General features: G+C 41.1%; 1 protein-coding gene across 1 annotated transcript; it reads right to left on the reverse strand.

Annotated features, from left to right (window-relative positions):
• Positions 1-7,285: 7,285 nt before the first annotated feature.
• Inhba (inhibin subunit beta A) lies at positions 7,286-18,275 on the reverse strand. The gene is made up of 2 exons (XM_027938389.3): positions 17,756-18,275; positions 7,286-8,376 (listed from the first exon to the last, which is right to left on the reverse strand). The coding sequence occupies exons 1-2, from the start codon at positions 18,141-18,143 to the stop codon at positions 7,490-7,492; spliced, it is 1,275 nt and encodes a 424-aa protein (XP_027794190.1). The 5' UTR covers positions 18,144-18,275; the 3' UTR covers positions 7,286-7,489.
• Between the last annotated feature and the right edge of the window lie 546 nt (positions 18,276-18,821).

Here is an 18,821-nt window from a genome sequence, read left to right on the forward strand (position 1 = left end):
CTGTTGACACTTGGCTTTCTGGGGACCTTGGTCAGGCCCACTAAAGTTTGCTGTCCATTCCTTGTTAAAAGAATCAGAGAGTCATCCTATCCACCAAGCAAGCAATACTGAGCTCAGAAACCACTCTTGAGTCCTGTACCCAGACCATTTTCATATAGTAGCTAATCAAATGATCCAATGAACCCAAATTGCTAGATTTTTAAATGTAATTGACATCCTGTCCAAAGTCCAAAAGGAAGGGGCTATATTTGCCTGCACCAAGTACTTAACCTGAGGTCATTAAAAATGACTTCATGGCATTATGGGCTAGTCCACAAACTGAAGAAGACTTGCTTCAATTCACTATTTCAGACATTAGAGTTAGTTGATTTCAGAATTGCGAACCCCATAATATCTTGGTATAATAATGGCTACTACAGGTATGCTATTGCAACAACCCAAACCATTTCATCTTGTTGGCAATTTGATTGTGTTTAGGTTATGATTACTCAGATGGAAAATTAGTTTTTGTACGACAACATTACTAAAAGTCTTTGAGGGATAAATAAGATGGCCATGAAGCACAAACATTTGTTGTTGAGCTCAATGGCAAGAAGTCTCCCTGGTTCCATTTAGAAGGGTTTGATGACCGTCTTCAAAGTGCTTGGAAGCTCCAGCACAATAAACACTTTGAAGCACAGTGTTTTTTCATCCTCCTGCCTTAGGCCTGCCTGTTTCTGGCATAGATTAGCAATGTTTGTCTTTTTTTTTTTCTTTTCTTTTCTTTCTTTCTCTCACAATGGGACAGTTTCCCCTTAATGACTGCTTCTATCCCATGTGAGTACCAAGCTTTTCAAATGACTTAGATTTTGGTACTCCACTGTGCTGAAACAACTTCATTAATAAAAGACGGATTCCTGAGATCTTTTGTTGCCACATTATAGTATTTGTGTTAGAACATTTGTGTCTCCCACATCACAGGGATGCAGGCAGGACTACCACCATGGCAGCAAGCATTACAGCAGCAAATTAACTCTGGCCCTGGGTGGCTTTCTCAACCCTCTTTTTGACAGTGATGGACCTTCCCTCAGCAATGACTTCTTCCCAAGGAAAAATCAACTGAAACAAAACAAAAACAAACCGAAGATTCCACATTATTTTTACTCAATCATTTAGCCTACTGTTTCCCCAAACTACCTCTAGATCTCAACTGCCAAGCTTTCTGCAAGAAAAATGTTTCCCTGGTGTCCACTGGGTGAATTTGAAGTCATGGTGGAAATCATAGGATCATAGGCTCTTCTTGAACTTGAACTTCGTCAAGCAGGGCAATTGTGTACTTCCCAAAAGTCTTAAAACCACTCCATGATTCTTTGCGTATGGACAAACAAACAATTTGCCTTTTCTATTTTCCTTATTGTGGGCACTAATTACATGACAATTAAAGAAAGCCTGAGAGGGCGTAATGGAGAATTTCTAATGAATCTTGTGTTTTTATGAGCCAAAGAGAAGACTTAAAATTGGATTGGTGAAAAGGGGCAAAAAAAAAAAAAAAAGGAATTATTTGACACAAAAAGGAATCATTACACTGCTCTAGTCCTTTTTGGCAATCCCTTCCTGAAACAAAATTTTTGTTTTTCCTGAGAAAGGATTAAATCCCTACATGATATGGATTTAAGTGTGGAATCATGACACATTCTCACTCCCCTTTTTATTGTGTGTGTATGTGTGTGTACATGGGTGCATATACATATACATATTAAAATATTTTGTTTTCTTTCAGTTCTTTTTGTCCAGATTATAACATCTATAGAAATTTCATAACAATAGTACTCATTTATAATTCAGTGCGCTTTTTACCTCACTCCTAACATGCATTCGTTACTAAACTTGGCAGTAAATGGAGGTTAATGCACATAGTTATGCATGCGCACACACAGTAACTGGACTCAGAGTACTTCAGACAAAAGATTTCCTCTAGCAAAAAAATAAAAAATATAAAACTAAAACAAAATTAAAAATATGGAGCAAAACTCCAATAATTCTCATTTTCTAATTCAAGAAAATTGGAACTCTCCTGCTGAAATAAAGAGTTTGGGGTGAATTTACATAAATTTGAGATTTCACATGGAGATAAGTGCAAGTGAACTATCTGGAGATTATAAAGTGCCTGTGTTAAGAAGCTGTGTCTTTCATACTCAATCCAATCTCCCTTTTTTCTTCATACATAACAAAATTATCACAAAAAAATGAAATTATGGAAAAGCTAAAAGAAAATTAACTTCAGAAGTGAAATAGATAGTCCTGAGTTGGAAACCTTGTTACCACTAATGTCACTTAACTGTGACTGAGATTCCTCTGTCAGAGTTGGGGTCACAACTATTTGCAGGGTAGTTAAAATAATGATATGCAAATATCAAATAAAGTTATGCATAGGGACATTCTTGGTCTATATAGACATTTATGGAAGCTATTTTCTCCATATAACCTTGGGGATGGACATAGATACTAGACTAAAACTAAAGAAGAAACAGTTAAATTAATTCTTCACTTTACTTTCACTTCCAAATTGGTTCTCTTGGTCATGGTATTAGGACAAAGTATGGTTCTTTTGCATGTGCATAGTTCTCAACCTCTGGTTGAGCTATATCTTTCTAGTTTTCTAGCCAGAAAGGAAAGGAGGAAGAAAGAAGAGAAGGTAGGAAGAAAGAAGGAAGGAGGGAAGGAAATAATACCTCTTTATTTCCTAGAAGTAGTTACTACTACATTTGGAGACATAGGAAAAGAACAAAATCAATAAAATAAAAATATAGCTGGCCCAAGCATGTACAGCCTATTCCCAGCCTCTGCTATGGAAATACTTGAGCTCTATAACTGCACAGTTTGTACTCTGTCCCCATAATCAGTCTGTTTCTCCTCCTCTTCTGGATAAACACATAGAAACAAAATTATCATCCAGCAAAGGTTGTGGCAATATGTGTGCAAAGTTGACCGTGGAAAACCAATAAGAAAGACATAAAATAAAAATAAAAATAAAAAATAAATCCCAAACAGATCTTTTTATTTAACATAAGGCCAAAGAAGCTATCAGGCGTTGCTGAATACTGTCCACTAACTGTACAAAATATTGACTGCATGCCTCGCAAACACCAAAATATCCGCTGGAATGCCATAGAAATAAATAACTTCTGCTATAAACACATGAAAACATATCAAACTGTTATCTCTTTAAACATATTGTAAATAAAAAAATTACCAGTACTTCTACACAATAAATATTAAGAAACCATTGACATAGTTGAAATGCACTCATATAAATTAACAACTTTAATTACATTAGCCAAACAGACATTGGTTAAAGAACTGCATGTAGTATGCAAAAAAAAAAAAAATAATAATAATAAAGGACCCACAAAATAAAAATAAAAACAAACAAACAAACAACATCAACCACAGAACATAAAGTTTTAAAACAAAACAGGCTTCAGATTATCTTGGCTTTCATAATTATATTTTTCTTTTAAAGAAAAATATCAACCCATTGTCAATGCACTGTTTTTCAAAGCATTTAAATAGAGGGTAAAACCCATTGAAAATTAATACAGAAGAAATGATTCACTTTATGCATAAAAATAAATAATAATATAGCTGAGACATGTGGTTTGCTTCTGCTCTTGAAGATGTGAACAGCTTCTTAGCATTCATTTTCTCTGACCCATACAATAGCTTCTCCGTAATACAGGGTTTAATTTAAACACATACAATGTCCACCCCCAAACCTTCTGCCCACATCTACAAGTTTCATTTATTATGTAGGTTTTCAGGGTGACTAAGTTTTTCTCTACATTGAAAAGGGAAGTTGCCAAAAGGCCCACAGGAACTCATATTTTCAAGGGAACATGATAATTTGAATCTATGTTTAATACAACTGAGACATATTTGCTCTGTTTTTTTTTTTAGAGTCACCTCCTAAAGTTCAATCCCACAAGAGCAGAAAAAAAATTTTACTTGCTCTACCTTTGAGGAGAATGCAAGGACTTGCCTTGAAAATGGAGTGTGGAATCAATCTTAAACATATGTGAAATTTGTTGGTCTTCTGAGACAAGAAAATCACAACTCGGTGTGCTAGAATTCACTTTACTTTTTTGGAAAAAAAAAAAAAAAGAAAATTTCAATTCAGTCTACAAAATACTTATTTTTTCTTTAAGAGATATACTGAGGGCAAGTGCTTTTCCAAGCTTCTAGAATTAGTGTGGGCAAATATTTAGGAGCCTAGATATCAGCCCTAGAGAAGGAGTAGAGAGAGAGTGGGATACAACACGGCCACCCTTCTATAAGGTAAAACCTACTGCCAAGAACCCAATATGACAGGAATTAAAAGCTGATCATTTTGGCCCCATATAGCTATGTAAAGAGCAGTGGTTCACAGGGCTTTGTATTATTAAAGATGGTAGCAATTCATAATTCTAACACAAGGCCATAAAAATTTAATGAAACAGGGTTAAAGTTTGTGGGTGAGTGACCAACCTATCATTTAATTTCTAATCCAAATATCGTCATATGGAATTTCATTTCACTCAGTTTTATATTGCCATGGCACTAATCAAACCCCTCTTACCACTAGGAGAGAAAGGAAGGACTTAACGAAATGGCAAATTCATTTGAGATGAATGGGAACCCCACATGGCTGCCTTTGCAAGTGCCTGTTCTTTCCTGTGGCCTTGACCATCTCTTAGCACAAGGTGAAGTAGGACTTATTTCCTCACACTGTGACCACAGGTTCCAGTATTAGTTCCAGTACCAAAGAAGCAACAGTTTGAGGCCCTCCAAGATTTTCATAGAAACTGGTGAAGTTGAAATGCCATCTACTTCTTTCCCTAACTTCCCTCCCCATACCTACCTTCCCCACATGCATGATATCTAAGGTCAAAGGACCTTAATTAGAATCCACTAATGAGTTTCTCATGCAGTACATGTTCTTTCCTGCATAAGACAGGCAGGCCCCTAGAATGTGGTAAGTATATTTGCCCCAGTAATGAGGCAAATTTTCCTACACATAGCCTAATTTTATACTATACTGACAGTATAATTTTTAAGACAAGATAAACCACCTTTTGTAATTTTGGTTTCTCACTGATATTTCATTTTCCTAAAACTCCTTTTTAAAAAATCTATGGATTGACATAAGGCTAAAAGCTTCAACATCTTACAAAATACTGATGAATGTAATTTTTCTCAATTAGAAATTTTTCCGATTTTTGCAAATGTTTGCAGTTTCAAACAAGTCAGTAAAAAGAAGGCTCTGTATTTTCATCAGCACATAAATGAATGACTTATTAGCTGTTCTAGGCAAGCAAAATACTGAATAAATTAGAAACTTAGCTTTAAGCAATACTTTGAGATTTATAAGACAAATATTTTTCCCTTTTTGCATCTGAATTGATACATACAAACTTACATATCGAGTTTTGAATGCAAATTAAACATTAGAAATTCATACTGCTGCCCTTATCCCAACTTTTTTTTTAACCCTTCTCTTCCTTAATTCCCATTCTCTTATACATCTTCCTCCCAATTACTTAAGTACTAACATTACTTAATCTAGTGGGTGCAAGTAATATCTCTCAAAATCAGGCCTACACCATTAAAAAAAAAAATGTACTCAACTCTTTTATTCTGGTCTACAGATTAATTTTTTTTCCGAAAAAGTTTCTGATTTAAGATTGATTCCAATAGATAATAAATAGAAATTGAAAAAAAATTAACCTACAGTTTTGATTAATATCCTGTTTTCCCCACAGGGGATAACTTGTAGGGGTGGTGGGGACAAGAAAGAGGAGGGAGTTTGATCCCTGTACATTTAAAGAGGGCCTTGCTGAATATTCACTAGAATTTCCAGACTTTTTCCCAACCAAATTTTTGAAATGTGCCCACCTAGTTCAGAGTAAAAGCAAAAACTATAGCCTATCCTTCTTAAAAATACTGTGTTTTGCACACAAACATTCATTGCTTTAAGAACATTAAAAAATGACAGCCTGAAGTGCTTAAAATGTGTATGGACATGGTACAATACATGTATATATACATACAGATATGCGTATGCACAAGCAATGTATATATACACATACAAGCATGTAGTCTCATGAATTTGAACTTGATATCCAACAGTGTACAACTACTGCACATCCAGTATGAAATGTCCTGTTTCATGGATGTAAAAGGAGTCAAAAACCAAACTTCTCAGGGCTTTTAAGCCTGAACACAATCCCCCCTTACTCAACCTTGAATCTCAACCCCTGACTCATTGATGGTAAATGATACCAACCACAGACAGACTGTTTAAAGGCTCACACAAATGTCTTTGGTGTATGTGTCTATTTTTTTAAGGTACAAAATAATAATAATAATTATAATTATAATAATAAAAATAGCTATTTTGTGTGCTGTAGCAGTTCTTTTATAGCTCACATTAAGTGCAGCTCTTAAACCCCACCCCCACCCCCACCCAAAGAAAATACTTGTTAAATAAGGATTAGACAGGTCAAACACCATTGTAGTGCAAATAGTAAACGATAAAAAAAAAAAAAAACAACATTTACAAAATATAGAAATGTTTGGATCCAACAGATGGACAAACATATTCCTTTCAAGTATCTCTCCTTGAAGAAAATAAAAATTAATCAGGTTACTTCCGATACAAAAAAGTCTCTCTTTTTGTTCTCTCTCAGGTAAACAGTTTCAAACCTATTAGGTTGCATAGTTCTAAGATCATAAGCACCTTAACGAAATGTAACTTGGTATTCTTTTTTCCTTGATCTTTCATTCTTCCCATTCTTGTTCTCAATTTTTTTTTAATGTTGGTTTTTTTGTTTTGTTTTGTCTTGTTGCGAAAGTGGTGCAGAAAAAGAAAGTGTGACCACCTGCACACGCCTGTTCTTTTACTGGTATGTGTGTGTATGTGGTGTGTGGAAACGCCTGTGTGGGCATGTCTGGTGACATATGCAGACATAGTGTCACACAGACATGCATGTGACCTGGGTAGCTGGGTGGGACTGGCCCTTCCAAATTCATGGCTTTCTAGACATAATTTGGGTCATGCTAGTCCACAGTTACTGCAGACTAGACAAGGTGACTTGGAGCTCACAGGGGAACCGCAAGGGGGGGAGAGGACAATACCCGGTTAAACAACTGAGGTCATCAGTTTGATTTCGGAAGAAATGAAGGGTACACCCTTCTCCCTTTCCCTCCCAATTCCTGTCTCCTTCACTGCTTCATCTCTGAGCCCTGGCTAAGGATTTTTTTTTCCCCCACATCCTCCTTCATCTATTTCATCATGTTTTTAGTTTTTGTCTCTTTTTTTTGTTCATTTTTTTTTTGTTTTTTTGTTTGTTTTTTAATTTCTATTTTTTTCTGGTTGTTAAACTCAGAAACCTTAATTTTTTTTTTCTTCATTTTGCCACTGTCTTCTCTGGACAACCCTAGTTCCCTTTCCCCCCGCCCCAGGTGGGTGACTCTAGGAACACCCACACTCCTCCACGATCATGTTCTGAATGTCCTTTTTGATGATGTTTTGCCCATCGTCATAGTACAGCATGGACATGGGTCTCAGCTTGGTGGGCACACAGCACGACTTGAGGTTGGCAAAGGGGCTGTGACCCCGCATGCGGTAGTGGTTGATGACTGTTGAGTGAAAGGACAGTGAGGACCCCGACGTGCCTGCTATGTGGCTCGGGCACTCACCCTCGCAGTAGTTGGCATGATAGCCCGAGGGAGCGATGATCCAGTCATTCCAGCCAATGTCCTTGAAGCTGACAAAGAACTGTTTCTTACAGCAGATGTTGACCTTGCCGTCACACTCCAGGCCCCGCCTTCGCCGGCGGTGAGGGTGGTCTTCTGACTGCCGAGCCTGCAGCATGAGGAAAGGTCTGTGTGACTGCTCCTTCTCCTCATCTGCTGCTCCTTCACCTCCATCCTTCTTCTTCCCATCCCCGTCCTCTTCTTTCTTCTTCTTCTTGCCCAGGAGCACCAGGCTGGCGCCGCTCTCCTGGCACTGCTCACAGGCAATCCGCACATCCAGGGAGCTCTTGCCCTGGTCCAGCAATCGCTGGATGCTGCTGGAGACAGGAAAGATGTGCCAGGTGCTCTTCCGAGCATCCACCACCTTCTCAGATAGCAACAGTTCACTCCTCTCCCCCTTTAAGCCTACTTCCTCGGCCTCATCCCCCGTGTCCAAGCTGCCCTGTGGGTGCTTCTGCTGCTGAAAGAGGCGGATGGTGACTTTGCTCCTGGTTCTGTTGGCCTTGGGGACTTTCAGGAAGAGCCAGATTTCAGCACGCTCCACCACAGACAGGTCGCTGCCTTCCTTGGAAATCTCAAAGTGCAGAGTCTTCCTGGCTGTGCCTGAAGACAAAACGCAGCACAAGATAGAACAGGAACAGTTGTTAATTCCAGTGTTTGCATCTACTCACTATTTTTCTAGGCAAGCAAGAGTCTTCTGCTACAGACGGTCTAACACAGGGGAGAGCAAATTGGACAGCCCATTGGCCAAATCCATTTCAGAGAGGCCCTCAAGATTGGTTTTTATATTCTTAAATGGTTGAAGAAAACTCATATTTTGTAACATGGGAAATTCAAACTTTAGTGCCCATAAATAAAGTTCTATGGCAACAGCTACACTCGTCTCTTTCTAAGTGGCTTAAGGCTACATTTGCACTATAATACAGAATTTAGTAGCTATAAGACTCTGGACCAAAAAACCTAAAATATTTGCCCTCTGGCCTCTGATGGAAAAAAAAAAGTTTGCAATCCCTTGGTTTAGAATGAAGAGGGCCTGCTGTCCTGTGTCTATTGCCTCACTGCTTAATCTCAATTTCATCTTCTATGAAATGGGAATGACATAATGATATTTGACCTATCATCTCACAGGCTCAGAAGGACCAAGTAGGAGAACAAAATGAAAACACTCCACACACTCTAGAAAGCTATGGGAATATTCTCACATGAACAGGGTAACACCCTCTCCCCATCCCACAGTGTGGCTCAGTGTGGGCAGCACTTTGAGCTGGCCTCCCCTTCCCTGTCACCACCCTGCCCTCAATCCTCTATCACTTCAATCCTGGGGTCTTTCACTACAGCAGGCTTTTCTTTAAAGTGACCTCTGTAGGATCCAGTCAGGCTCTTCCTAGTCCTTTTTCCATTAAGCTGCTAAAGGATTGTTCCCCAAAGATGGATCTGATCACACCACCCCCTCTTTTGAGTCCTTTTCTGACTTCCTATAGCTCTCAGCATCCAAAGGCAACTGCCCAGGACTTTGAACTCTGTGTCAGCCTTCAACTCCAGCTCTTACCCAGCACCCTGCTCTCAGTGGTCCAGTTTCAAGGTATTTCCTTGAGGGGTGATGAATCCCATGCTGTGGCTCACCTGTAGGCAGTGATACCTGCTGTCCCTGCTGCCTAGATACTGCTGCCCCATCCCCAGCTCACTACCCTGAGTGGCTGATCTTAATAATGTTTCAGTTTTCAGATTGGACTACACTTCCTCAAAAGCTTTCCCTCTCATCTTCTTGGCCACCACCCTCTTGCCAGTCTAGTTTAGGATGCCTGAGGTCTGAGGTCTTATTTGATTATCTCATTCACTGCCATAATCTAGTGTTTAGTACAGAGTAGGCAATTTCTTGATCACTACTTAACAAATGGAGGCATTCTTAGCATTGAGTTCTATTAAAGTAAGAGCCACCTTCTACCTCTGAATCCTTCACTTTGCCTCTCTCCCTTTATAATGTAATAAATGAGCACCCAAAACATATTTCAAATGGGAATGACTGCTAACACAGGGGAAATCCTTGCATTGTCAGAATAGTAGATTCAGCAACCATTCAGTTCTAGCCTAACTCTAAAATTAGAAAGTCATCCATTTCCTTTTTTTTTCATATGCACCTGTATGTTTATTATGCAACACCATTTACTCCAAGAAGCAGGTGTTCTGACTAGAATCCTTTGATTAATCAAATATTTTCCCTCTCTTCCCTGTTTACCACTTGGTGGTGTATAGAAACAGGTCCTCTTTACCTGAGCATGGGCCTATTTACAACTGTCCACTGTACATGGATCCCAGGTACAAATCTGGGAGCAATCTTCAAGAAGTTCATCTTAGAAGTCACAACTCCCTAGGAGGATCTCCCTGCCTAGATTTCTATAGCTAACGGAAATCCAGCAGTACTTATCACTCGAGGCCCTGAGATGTTTACGGTACTATAAATTTCAGGCACAGTTTCAAGTTCTCTGCGGCAGAAGGCAGGCTTTTCTGTGCACTGCGCACTGTCGATTCTGTTCTTAATTTAACACGCTCTGCACACTGTGATTATGATAGTGGTAAATTCACTGAGGCAAGGGCCAAGAAGGGCTGCATATGGATATGAAGGGTTCTCTGGCATCTTTGTACAAACTTGCCACGATGATGATGGTGGTGGCACGGGAGTTCCTCTGACTCCAACCTCATGTATCTGGCAGGAGTTGAAATGAATAATAAAGCAGGGTTTGTGATTAGAGAGAACACCAGAGCAGGGAGCAGTTAGAGGGGGAAGCTGTCTTATTTTAGAAAGCATGATGACTTTTTTTAAAAATGTGAATCCTATATTACCCTTTGCTAAGAATTGATGGTGTTTTTGTTTTTGTTTTTAAGAAAGCAAACAATTAAGGGAGCTCATTTAATCTAAAATGGCAATCAGAAGCTGATTTTTAGGTGATAGGGTCCAATGAAGACCAGAAAGAAAGGTTGACAGAAATGTTCCCAGCCTCTGCTACTGCTCCAGAAGAACCTGCAGGTTCCTGCTCCTATGTGTGGGTACCTTGGCCCTACTTGGTGGAGAATATTGACAAGCTGCATGCTGCTTCCCCTTCTGCCTCTGTGCAGGACAGCTTCTGACATCCTAAGCTGGACAGAGTGTCACTCTACAGACAGAGAGATAGTAGCTACTAAAAGAAGCCAGAGGACATAAGTTTGTATATTGTTTTGCTAGGAAAGCAAACCTAACTAATGCCGTGGATGGGAAGGATCATTGGATTTCAGGTAACAGGTAACACATCCCCTCCACCCCAGGCTCTGCTCTGCCCTCATACATGCTTGACCTGGGAGAAGTGGGGAAGGGTGAAGGTGGCTGGATGGCTGTGATAATCCTCATGCTGAACTTTCCATGAATAAAATCCAGAGCTAGGCACAGAGGCTTGGGGTTGGGGGGATGAGGGAGGGTTAATTGGTCAACCCAAACAAGTGACAGCCACATGCAAACTGCTTTTGTAGGTCTGGGGAGGGCAAGGCCACGTGATGCCCATCACACAGCCCTGCAGGACTGCCCCTCGTTTCACAAGAGCAGGTTTCTAATGCACGATCTAGCCCCACCCCTTCTTCACAGGCAGCTGTACTTGGAAGCAAATGATTTAGTGTTCCTGAGAGAGGATTGTACAAAGAGAGTACTCATTAGAGGGGGCTCAATCTGTCAGGTGCTGTTATATTAGGATCAGAGAGTCATCATAAAATGACTTTCGCGCTGGTCTTGGCTGATAATTAACTGTATGGCATCGCCTGTGTGTTGTGGGGAAGCACGGGTGCTGATTTATGCATCAGTTTAATTATCTGAACTGAAAGACTGTTCCCTGTAGTTGCATCCACTGCCTGCCTGCTTTCTCTCTCCCCCATATTTCTGACATTTGGATTTTCCCCCTACTAATTGACATGCCTGTCGCCTCCTTCTCCTGGTGTCCATTTCTGGAACTGCTATTTGTATATTGCATGATATTTTATCAGGGAAAAAAATAAAACTGAGATCCAATTTCATGAAAATGCTGTTGCCATAATGCTCAGGAGGACAGGGGGAAGAGAGAGAGTCAAGTCTTCCTAATGTCTACCTCATATGCAGGTACATTTTACAGGTTCTATTGTATTCTGACTGATTAAGCAGTGCATATTTTTTTTTCTTTTACATTAGCTTTCATTGCAGAAGGGGGTGGGGAGAATGAGCTGGATAGAAGCTGACATGGAATTACTGTTTATCAGGACTGTCGGTTTCAGAAATCTATGACAACCCTTAGATTTCTTAGGGATGAAAAAATACAATAAATAGTCAATTTGTTATATTCCCTCTATGTCTATATTATCTGAGGGAGATTGCTGTACTGCAGTGTCGCTCTCAGGATGCCCCCAATCTGCAAATCTCTACGCATAACAATTTGAAAAATGGAAGAAGGTTGTCTAAGGCTGGGATGTTTAGGATCAATTTCTAATCAGTTTCAGGTTTGACTTAAATATCTGGTGCTGGAAAATCCTGAAATGGAAGCCTCCCATAATGCTTCGTGAGCAGGTATGACATGAGTTTGTATAGGTGTGCCCTGAGTTCCTACACTGTTTTCTAGCTATCCAGATATAGCTAGTTGCTTTGCTAACCTTTCATTACCTACTCTCTGATAATTTTCTTTTCATCTTCTGTGCTATTTTTTTTCCCTCCCAAAGCTGGTGAGCAAGGTTTGTATCACAGCCTGCTCTGCCTGAGTAATTCACTAAGAAAGTCCCACGCAAACCCATGTGGGTGATAATATCTCATCACTGAAACCCCTGTGAGCTTGGTGGACACATCCCAAAGGGAGAGAAAAATGGTGCAGAAAACTGTGATCAATTTTGCACCTTACAGAGAATACCTTTGAAATGTTGCCTGGTGGGAGGGCTGGATGGAGGAAAGACTGCGTAAGCTGGAAGGAAAGGTGTTTGTAACACATTCTCCTTTGCTTTCAGAATTTTTCAATAACTCAATCATGAAGGCATGCCAAGGGTTAAGCTGGTGAGCCCCCTTGTTGTTCCCTTCCCCCACCTTAGAATGCAAAACGCTGCTCATCCAAAAGTCCAGCATCTCAGATTTGTGGGTGTCTGAACACTTCCAATTAAATAAGCAATACACACATGCAGTGTTTCGGTTTTGTTTTGTTTTGTTTTGCTCACCAGGGTCCTGCGTAAAGTATGCTGCCCTTTTATATATGGGTAATAATTATGTCTCTAATGTTAATGTGGAAAGCCTTGCTGTTTATAGAGCTTATTTAACTCACCATGGGGGGAGGAAAGCCTTGCTGTAAAAAGCGTCTGTTACTTTAATTTTCCATTCTTCATCAAGGTTTCCCTGTGCCTAGATATGGCATAGTCAATGGCAGAGCATAGAGAGCTGCCATTTACAGCGTGTGTGTTCTCTAAGCACTAACTTTGCATCTGGACTGCTTCCAGGAGTTTCTGCAAAAGGCAGCAAGCAGGGTATTTAAGGGTTATTCCTCCTTTGACCTACAGTAGAGGATCCTGCCTGTAGAAGAACTATAGGTTTGGTTGTAAGTTATCTTGACTGACTGCTTTTACTTTTTAGTCTCAATTTCTCTCCTTGGAATCCACATATTGTAAATGTTCAGTTGTAAATGTTCAGTTACAAACATTCATTGCGTATGACTCTTCCACTTAAGTGGTAATAAGAAGGTTAAATATTGTGGGATATTGATGAGGGGGTCTTAGCTTCCTAAAAAAAAAAAAAAATTCTCAAGGGTCAACCTACCGTATTTTAGAGATTTCTAAAGTCCCTGAGAACTTTTACACTTTTGGTTTTGAACCCAAGAACCAATCGAGTATGAAGAATTCTGTACTACATACAGCTAAAGAGATCATGCTGAAGTATTTTTTAGCAGAAGAAGGGGCCAAGATAAATAAGTATTTTCAAGGAAAGTGCCTGGGAAGGCATTACTCCAATTCTTCAAATGTAAAACCTGAATTTCTACCCTGACATCTCCCCCCACCCCCATTCCTGCTCACCTACTGCACAGGCCGAAAACCACTATTAATCTCTTCCACATCTTCCCCCCCTCCATTCCTCTCCACACCCCCAGTTCGCATCCTCAGCAGCTGAACACCATGTTCCTACCAGGCGTTAAATAAATAGCCTTTTTCCTCCCTTTTCGAAGTCACTTGTCATTTGTCGCTGGTGAGAAGTGTTGATAAGTCAGGCAAACCAGGCAACAGAATCAGGGGAGATGGAAGATGTTTTTGTAAAACTCAGACGACCGTATTAGGGAGAGACTCGTGAGCAAATCAGTATCGTTGATGATTCATGGTCACATTTCTCCATGCTCTGCTTTGTTTGCTTTTGAAATTTATCACTCGTCTGCCTTCCATAGAGCTCCGGAATGTTCACATGTATCACTAGCATTCCCATTTCCTCGCCTTCTGTCTCTTTTAATGTATTACAGGTAGTCGTGTTTCTCCCATCTCATAAAATCCTAACTTTTTCAGCAGGATGAGAAGGGACAGGAAGTAATTGATAATCACCAAGATTAGGGTGCTACAGACTGGGGCTTCCAGTAGGCGCGACTGCCTTTCCCAGATGAACAGATGAAGACCAAAAGTCTTTGGAATGCGCCCTCTTGTGGCCAATCTTTCCCCATTATTCCGAGAAGAAAGTGTGTAACTCCTAAAGGTTCAGAGGTTCAAGCAGAGGAGTGATTCACAGGACAGCTCAGAAGACAGGTGGGGAATGGAAGGTTGGGAGTCAACTCCACTTTGAGATGTCTTTCCTGGGGTGGTGCTAGGGAAAATAGTCACCAAGGAAACCTGGGAAGACACCTGTTTGAGCAGTGTACACTTCTAACTCAAATCTACTGTAAGTGGCATCCTCCAAGAGGGGAGATTTATGTGCTGCTTTCAACAATGCCTATGCTAGGGGAGCATTATCCATTTCTTGATGTATCTTTTGTCTTTCCCCATCTTTCTAAAATAAGCGCTCTCAATTGCTAAGTTAATCATGAGAATCAGCATCTAGGTTTGGCAGCCTGTGGAAACCCAAGGGTATATTGTTATTGTATGTTGACTGACAGGCTACTGTCATGAATCAAGAGAAAGCAAAATGAGATATACCAAGCAAAAAGGTCTCTGCTTTAGTTTCATTGACAAAGTGGTAGTTGGCTTCATTTTACTCATCCCTACTTCCTTCCCTTCGAAGCCAGGACTTATATAAACATTGAGGATTTGGGGCCAGCCCTGCAAAGAACACACTAGCTTTGGGGAGCAATCCTGGGTGATAGCCATAATAAGAAAATCATTCTTATTTGTTGGGATAAATTTCAGAAAGCCTTAGAATGATCTCGCTGTTTAGCCAATAAGTCACATCATTTTTGAAAAGCTGAGCACAATGGAACAAATTCAGTTAAAAGAGTTCAAGGCACCTTCAGCTTTGTGATCTCTCCACTGCAGTGGTCATGCCTTGGCTTTATTAAACAATCAGGGGGGGAAAAGGCCAAAATTAAATATGCCTCCCAAGACTGAGGAATATTGAGGTTGAAAGACATATCTATGGCACGCTCAAGGGTGACACTTATGTCTGAATTTTATTCTGTCCAAATAGTTATAAAGAAAAGTAAAGTGCATGCCCTCTTTATTCTCTAAGAACCAGGACATTCCACATAGTCGGAATGTCATTAAAGTTGTATTATTCCAAAAGCAACAAGACATAGATCTTTGCCCATCATTTTTATATATTCACTACAAGTATTCAAATGACAAATGTGTTTCTTGGGTAGGCAAAATTGGCAACAAAATGCTTGCATGGTACGGTTTAGAGAATAGCAATATAAATTGCTATATTTCATATAGCAATCATAAAATCTGTGAAATTATATTAAATCAACTTGAAGTTGATGTCTATAACTTCTCAGAAGAGAAAAGTAAGCAATTGTACTAAGCCCTCCTGTAAGAATGCAAAGTCAAGATGTAAACTCAACCAGGAGAAGTTTCCCATTACAAACCTTAAACTTTAGTCAACATAAACTGCCTTTTTAAAAAGTAGCTCATTTTCTCCCAAACTAAACCCCAAACAGAAAAGTAAAAAATGACAAGATCCTATATAACTGAGAGATCGATTAGCACTGAGTCGAGGGCCATAAGTAAGAAAGAATGTAAATGGTACGATTCTTTCGCTGCCAAATCTCTAAATGCCAAGAGAGTGCTTTTCTGTACAAGTCCAGTAAGTCAGAAGGAGAGACATATTGCTAGCATGTACAGTTAAAAGTGATCAGAAGCATGGGTGTACTTAGCCTATCTGGTTAGAGCCAAGTGAGTAGAAGCTGCACCAAAGGCCGTCAGAGGTGGAGGTTGGCATATAAAAACCAACCTGGGTCCCTTCATACACAGCAAACCTCTAGACCACTGGAATTCATTCTACTGGCACAGCCCAATGTCACAGTATTTTCTTTCCTTCATTTCCACAAGAAAAGCTTGAGGAAAATCAGGTGGTTAACTTGAAAACTCCAACCTGACTTTTTTCTCAATAAGTTTCAGAAGATAAAGTCACAATGCTTTGGGGGGGCTGCATCCAAAAAGAACTTTCAGGAAGTAAGTTGGATCTTCCTTAAACCACAGAGGCTTCAGGGGAGAGATCTAACCTGCCCAGGAAGCTTAGGGCCACTGAGGCTTCTTCCACAGGGGGAAACCATGAAACATGCAGGCTATCCTTTCCCCCAAAAGGATGCTCTGGTCTCCCATGGCTTTCTTGAAAACAGAACATCTGAGTCAACAGGTTTTCAGGATTGGAAATTCTGAGTGTTGCCTTAATTGTTTATACTGCTGCGGCAAACTTTTAAACAAAATGCTGGGAGTCCCTGCACATACTTTACTGGCCATATGCTCTACCAAACAAAACAATGGCATTCCTTTCAAACGGATTTGGCAAGCGAGCTGATTCTTTAGCCTGGCATTACCATGAAAGCAACATGGTATTAACACATCTGTGTGCCCAGCGTGCAGGGGCTTGTAGGCATGCAAAAAGATCTGTGTCCTGTAACTATAAAAATAGCTTGGCTCCAAGTCCACCACCCATAGTTTTGACAGGTATTTTCAATTCAGCAACAGGTTACTGTGGTCTTGGGCCAACAATTAGAATCTATTTATTAAAGTTCTTCCTCTTAAGGATAGAGTGAGAGTTCACTGTAGTATCTGAGAGCACTTTGTCAAGGTTGCATTCCTTGGCAGAGAGTTCCTGGTAACTTTACAAAGAACAAAACTGGGTTTTTTGGGATTTTCTTTTGGCTTTTTTTTTTTTTTTTTTTTACAGAGAGCAAAAGTCAGTGCTCCAAAAGTGACTGCTGGTTCATTGTCAACTGTCCACTAAAGTAGCTTTTTACTGCCTAGTATGTGCTGTGCACTTGCAGACAGTTTCTAAAGGTAAAAATGACTGTCACTAGTATGTATGTCCTGTGTCTCTCATGTGGCCCCAGATTGGACTTTCAAAGGAAAGGTGTGTTTTAGGTAATGACTTTATCTATGCCAATCTACTCTGATCCCCTGCACTCTCGCATCCCACCCCCAATAAAAACTTTGGATGAGGACCTGAAGACAACACTGTTTCCCCTAGCACCCGAAAATGCCCAGCTTTCATCTGACTGCTCAGATCTGGTTTCATAGGCAGGGCGAGGGAGCCCCTCTCAGATTGGCTTCTAGCTCCAGATTGGCCCAAGAGCTTCCTCCCTGTGTGACCGGCTGAGTTTAGCAAGTGTAAGCTAGTCATCTCCAGGCAGAGCTCACCCGATAATTCCATTTCTGTGGAGTCCTCTCCCACTCCTCCCCGTCTGCTACCTAACAACTAATAACCTTCCCAGGCAGTTTCCAGCGGGAGAGAAAAGAAGTTCCTCCTAGGACTGCAAAAGAAATATATTTTACTGCCCCCGCCCTCACTCCCCCACCCCCACCCCCCGCAAATGCCAGCACCAACCTGATTCCGCAAACGTGATGATCTCCGAAGTCTGCTCCATAAGTTCATTCATTTCTGCCCTCCTTCCAATGTCGTCCTCAATCTCCACATACCCGTTCTCCCCCACTTTGCCCACATGAAGCTTTCTGATCGCGTTCAGAAGCGCCGCCTTGGGCACCGGCTGGGTGACATCGGGTCTCTTCTTCAAATGCAGCATGTTTAAAATGTGCTTCTTTACGGCCTCCACCATCTCTGGCTGAGAGTTGGGTACATCCTTTGGGAGGGTGGCCAGCGCACAGGACGGACAGTCGGGGGCTGCGCTGTGCCCCTCGGATCCTGGGGTGGGGGAACTCCTCACTATAATCCAGCAACTTGCCCACAGAAATCCTCTCAGCCAAAGCAAGGGCATCCTGGCAGGAAAAGTTGTTGTGATTGCCTTTTTTTAAAAAAGGCCCTGTTTTTCCTCCCCCCTCACGCACAGGTTTTTTGGATTTTTTTTTTCCTTCTCCTCTTCAGCAAATTCTCTGGAACAAGAGCAAAAAGTTTTCTGTGAAGTTTTGTTTGCAGGTTCCCTCTCTGAATGCAGTCAGTGCTGTAGGTTTGTGGCTGTCAGGGAGGAGAGTTCTGACTGTCTCCGAGTAAAAGAGAAGGAAGGAGGGAGGGAGGGAGAGAGGGAGGGAGGGAGAGAGGGAGGGAGGGAGGGAGGGAGAGACAGGGTGGGGGGGAGACAGAGACAGAGAGAGGATGGGAGGGAGAGAGACAGAGAGAGAGGAGAGAGGGGGACAGAAGAGAGAGGGAAAGGGGGGGAAAGGGAGAGAGAGAGAGAGAGAGAGGGAGAGAGGGAGAGAGAGAGAGAGAGAGAGAGAGAGAGAGAGAGAGAGAGAGAGAGAGAGAGAACGATTGGCCCTAAGTGAGTGAGTGAATGGGAGAGGGAGGGAGTTTGTCTGTGAGTAAAGGCTGTGATTAGGGAGGGAGGGAGGGACAGCCCGTTTTTCTGACAGGCTGCTTTCCTTCTGCTCGTTGCTCCCTCTCACACACCTCTCTTCAAATATCACCATTCTCGGGGGTTCTACGTTCCCTCTACAAT

Source organism: Marmota flaviventris, chromosome 1 (genome assembly GCF_047511675.1).
Source record: "Marmota flaviventris isolate mMarFla1 chromosome 1, mMarFla1.hap1, whole genome shotgun sequence".
Taxonomy (NCBI): domain Eukaryota; kingdom Metazoa; phylum Chordata; class Mammalia; order Rodentia; family Sciuridae; genus Marmota; species Marmota flaviventris.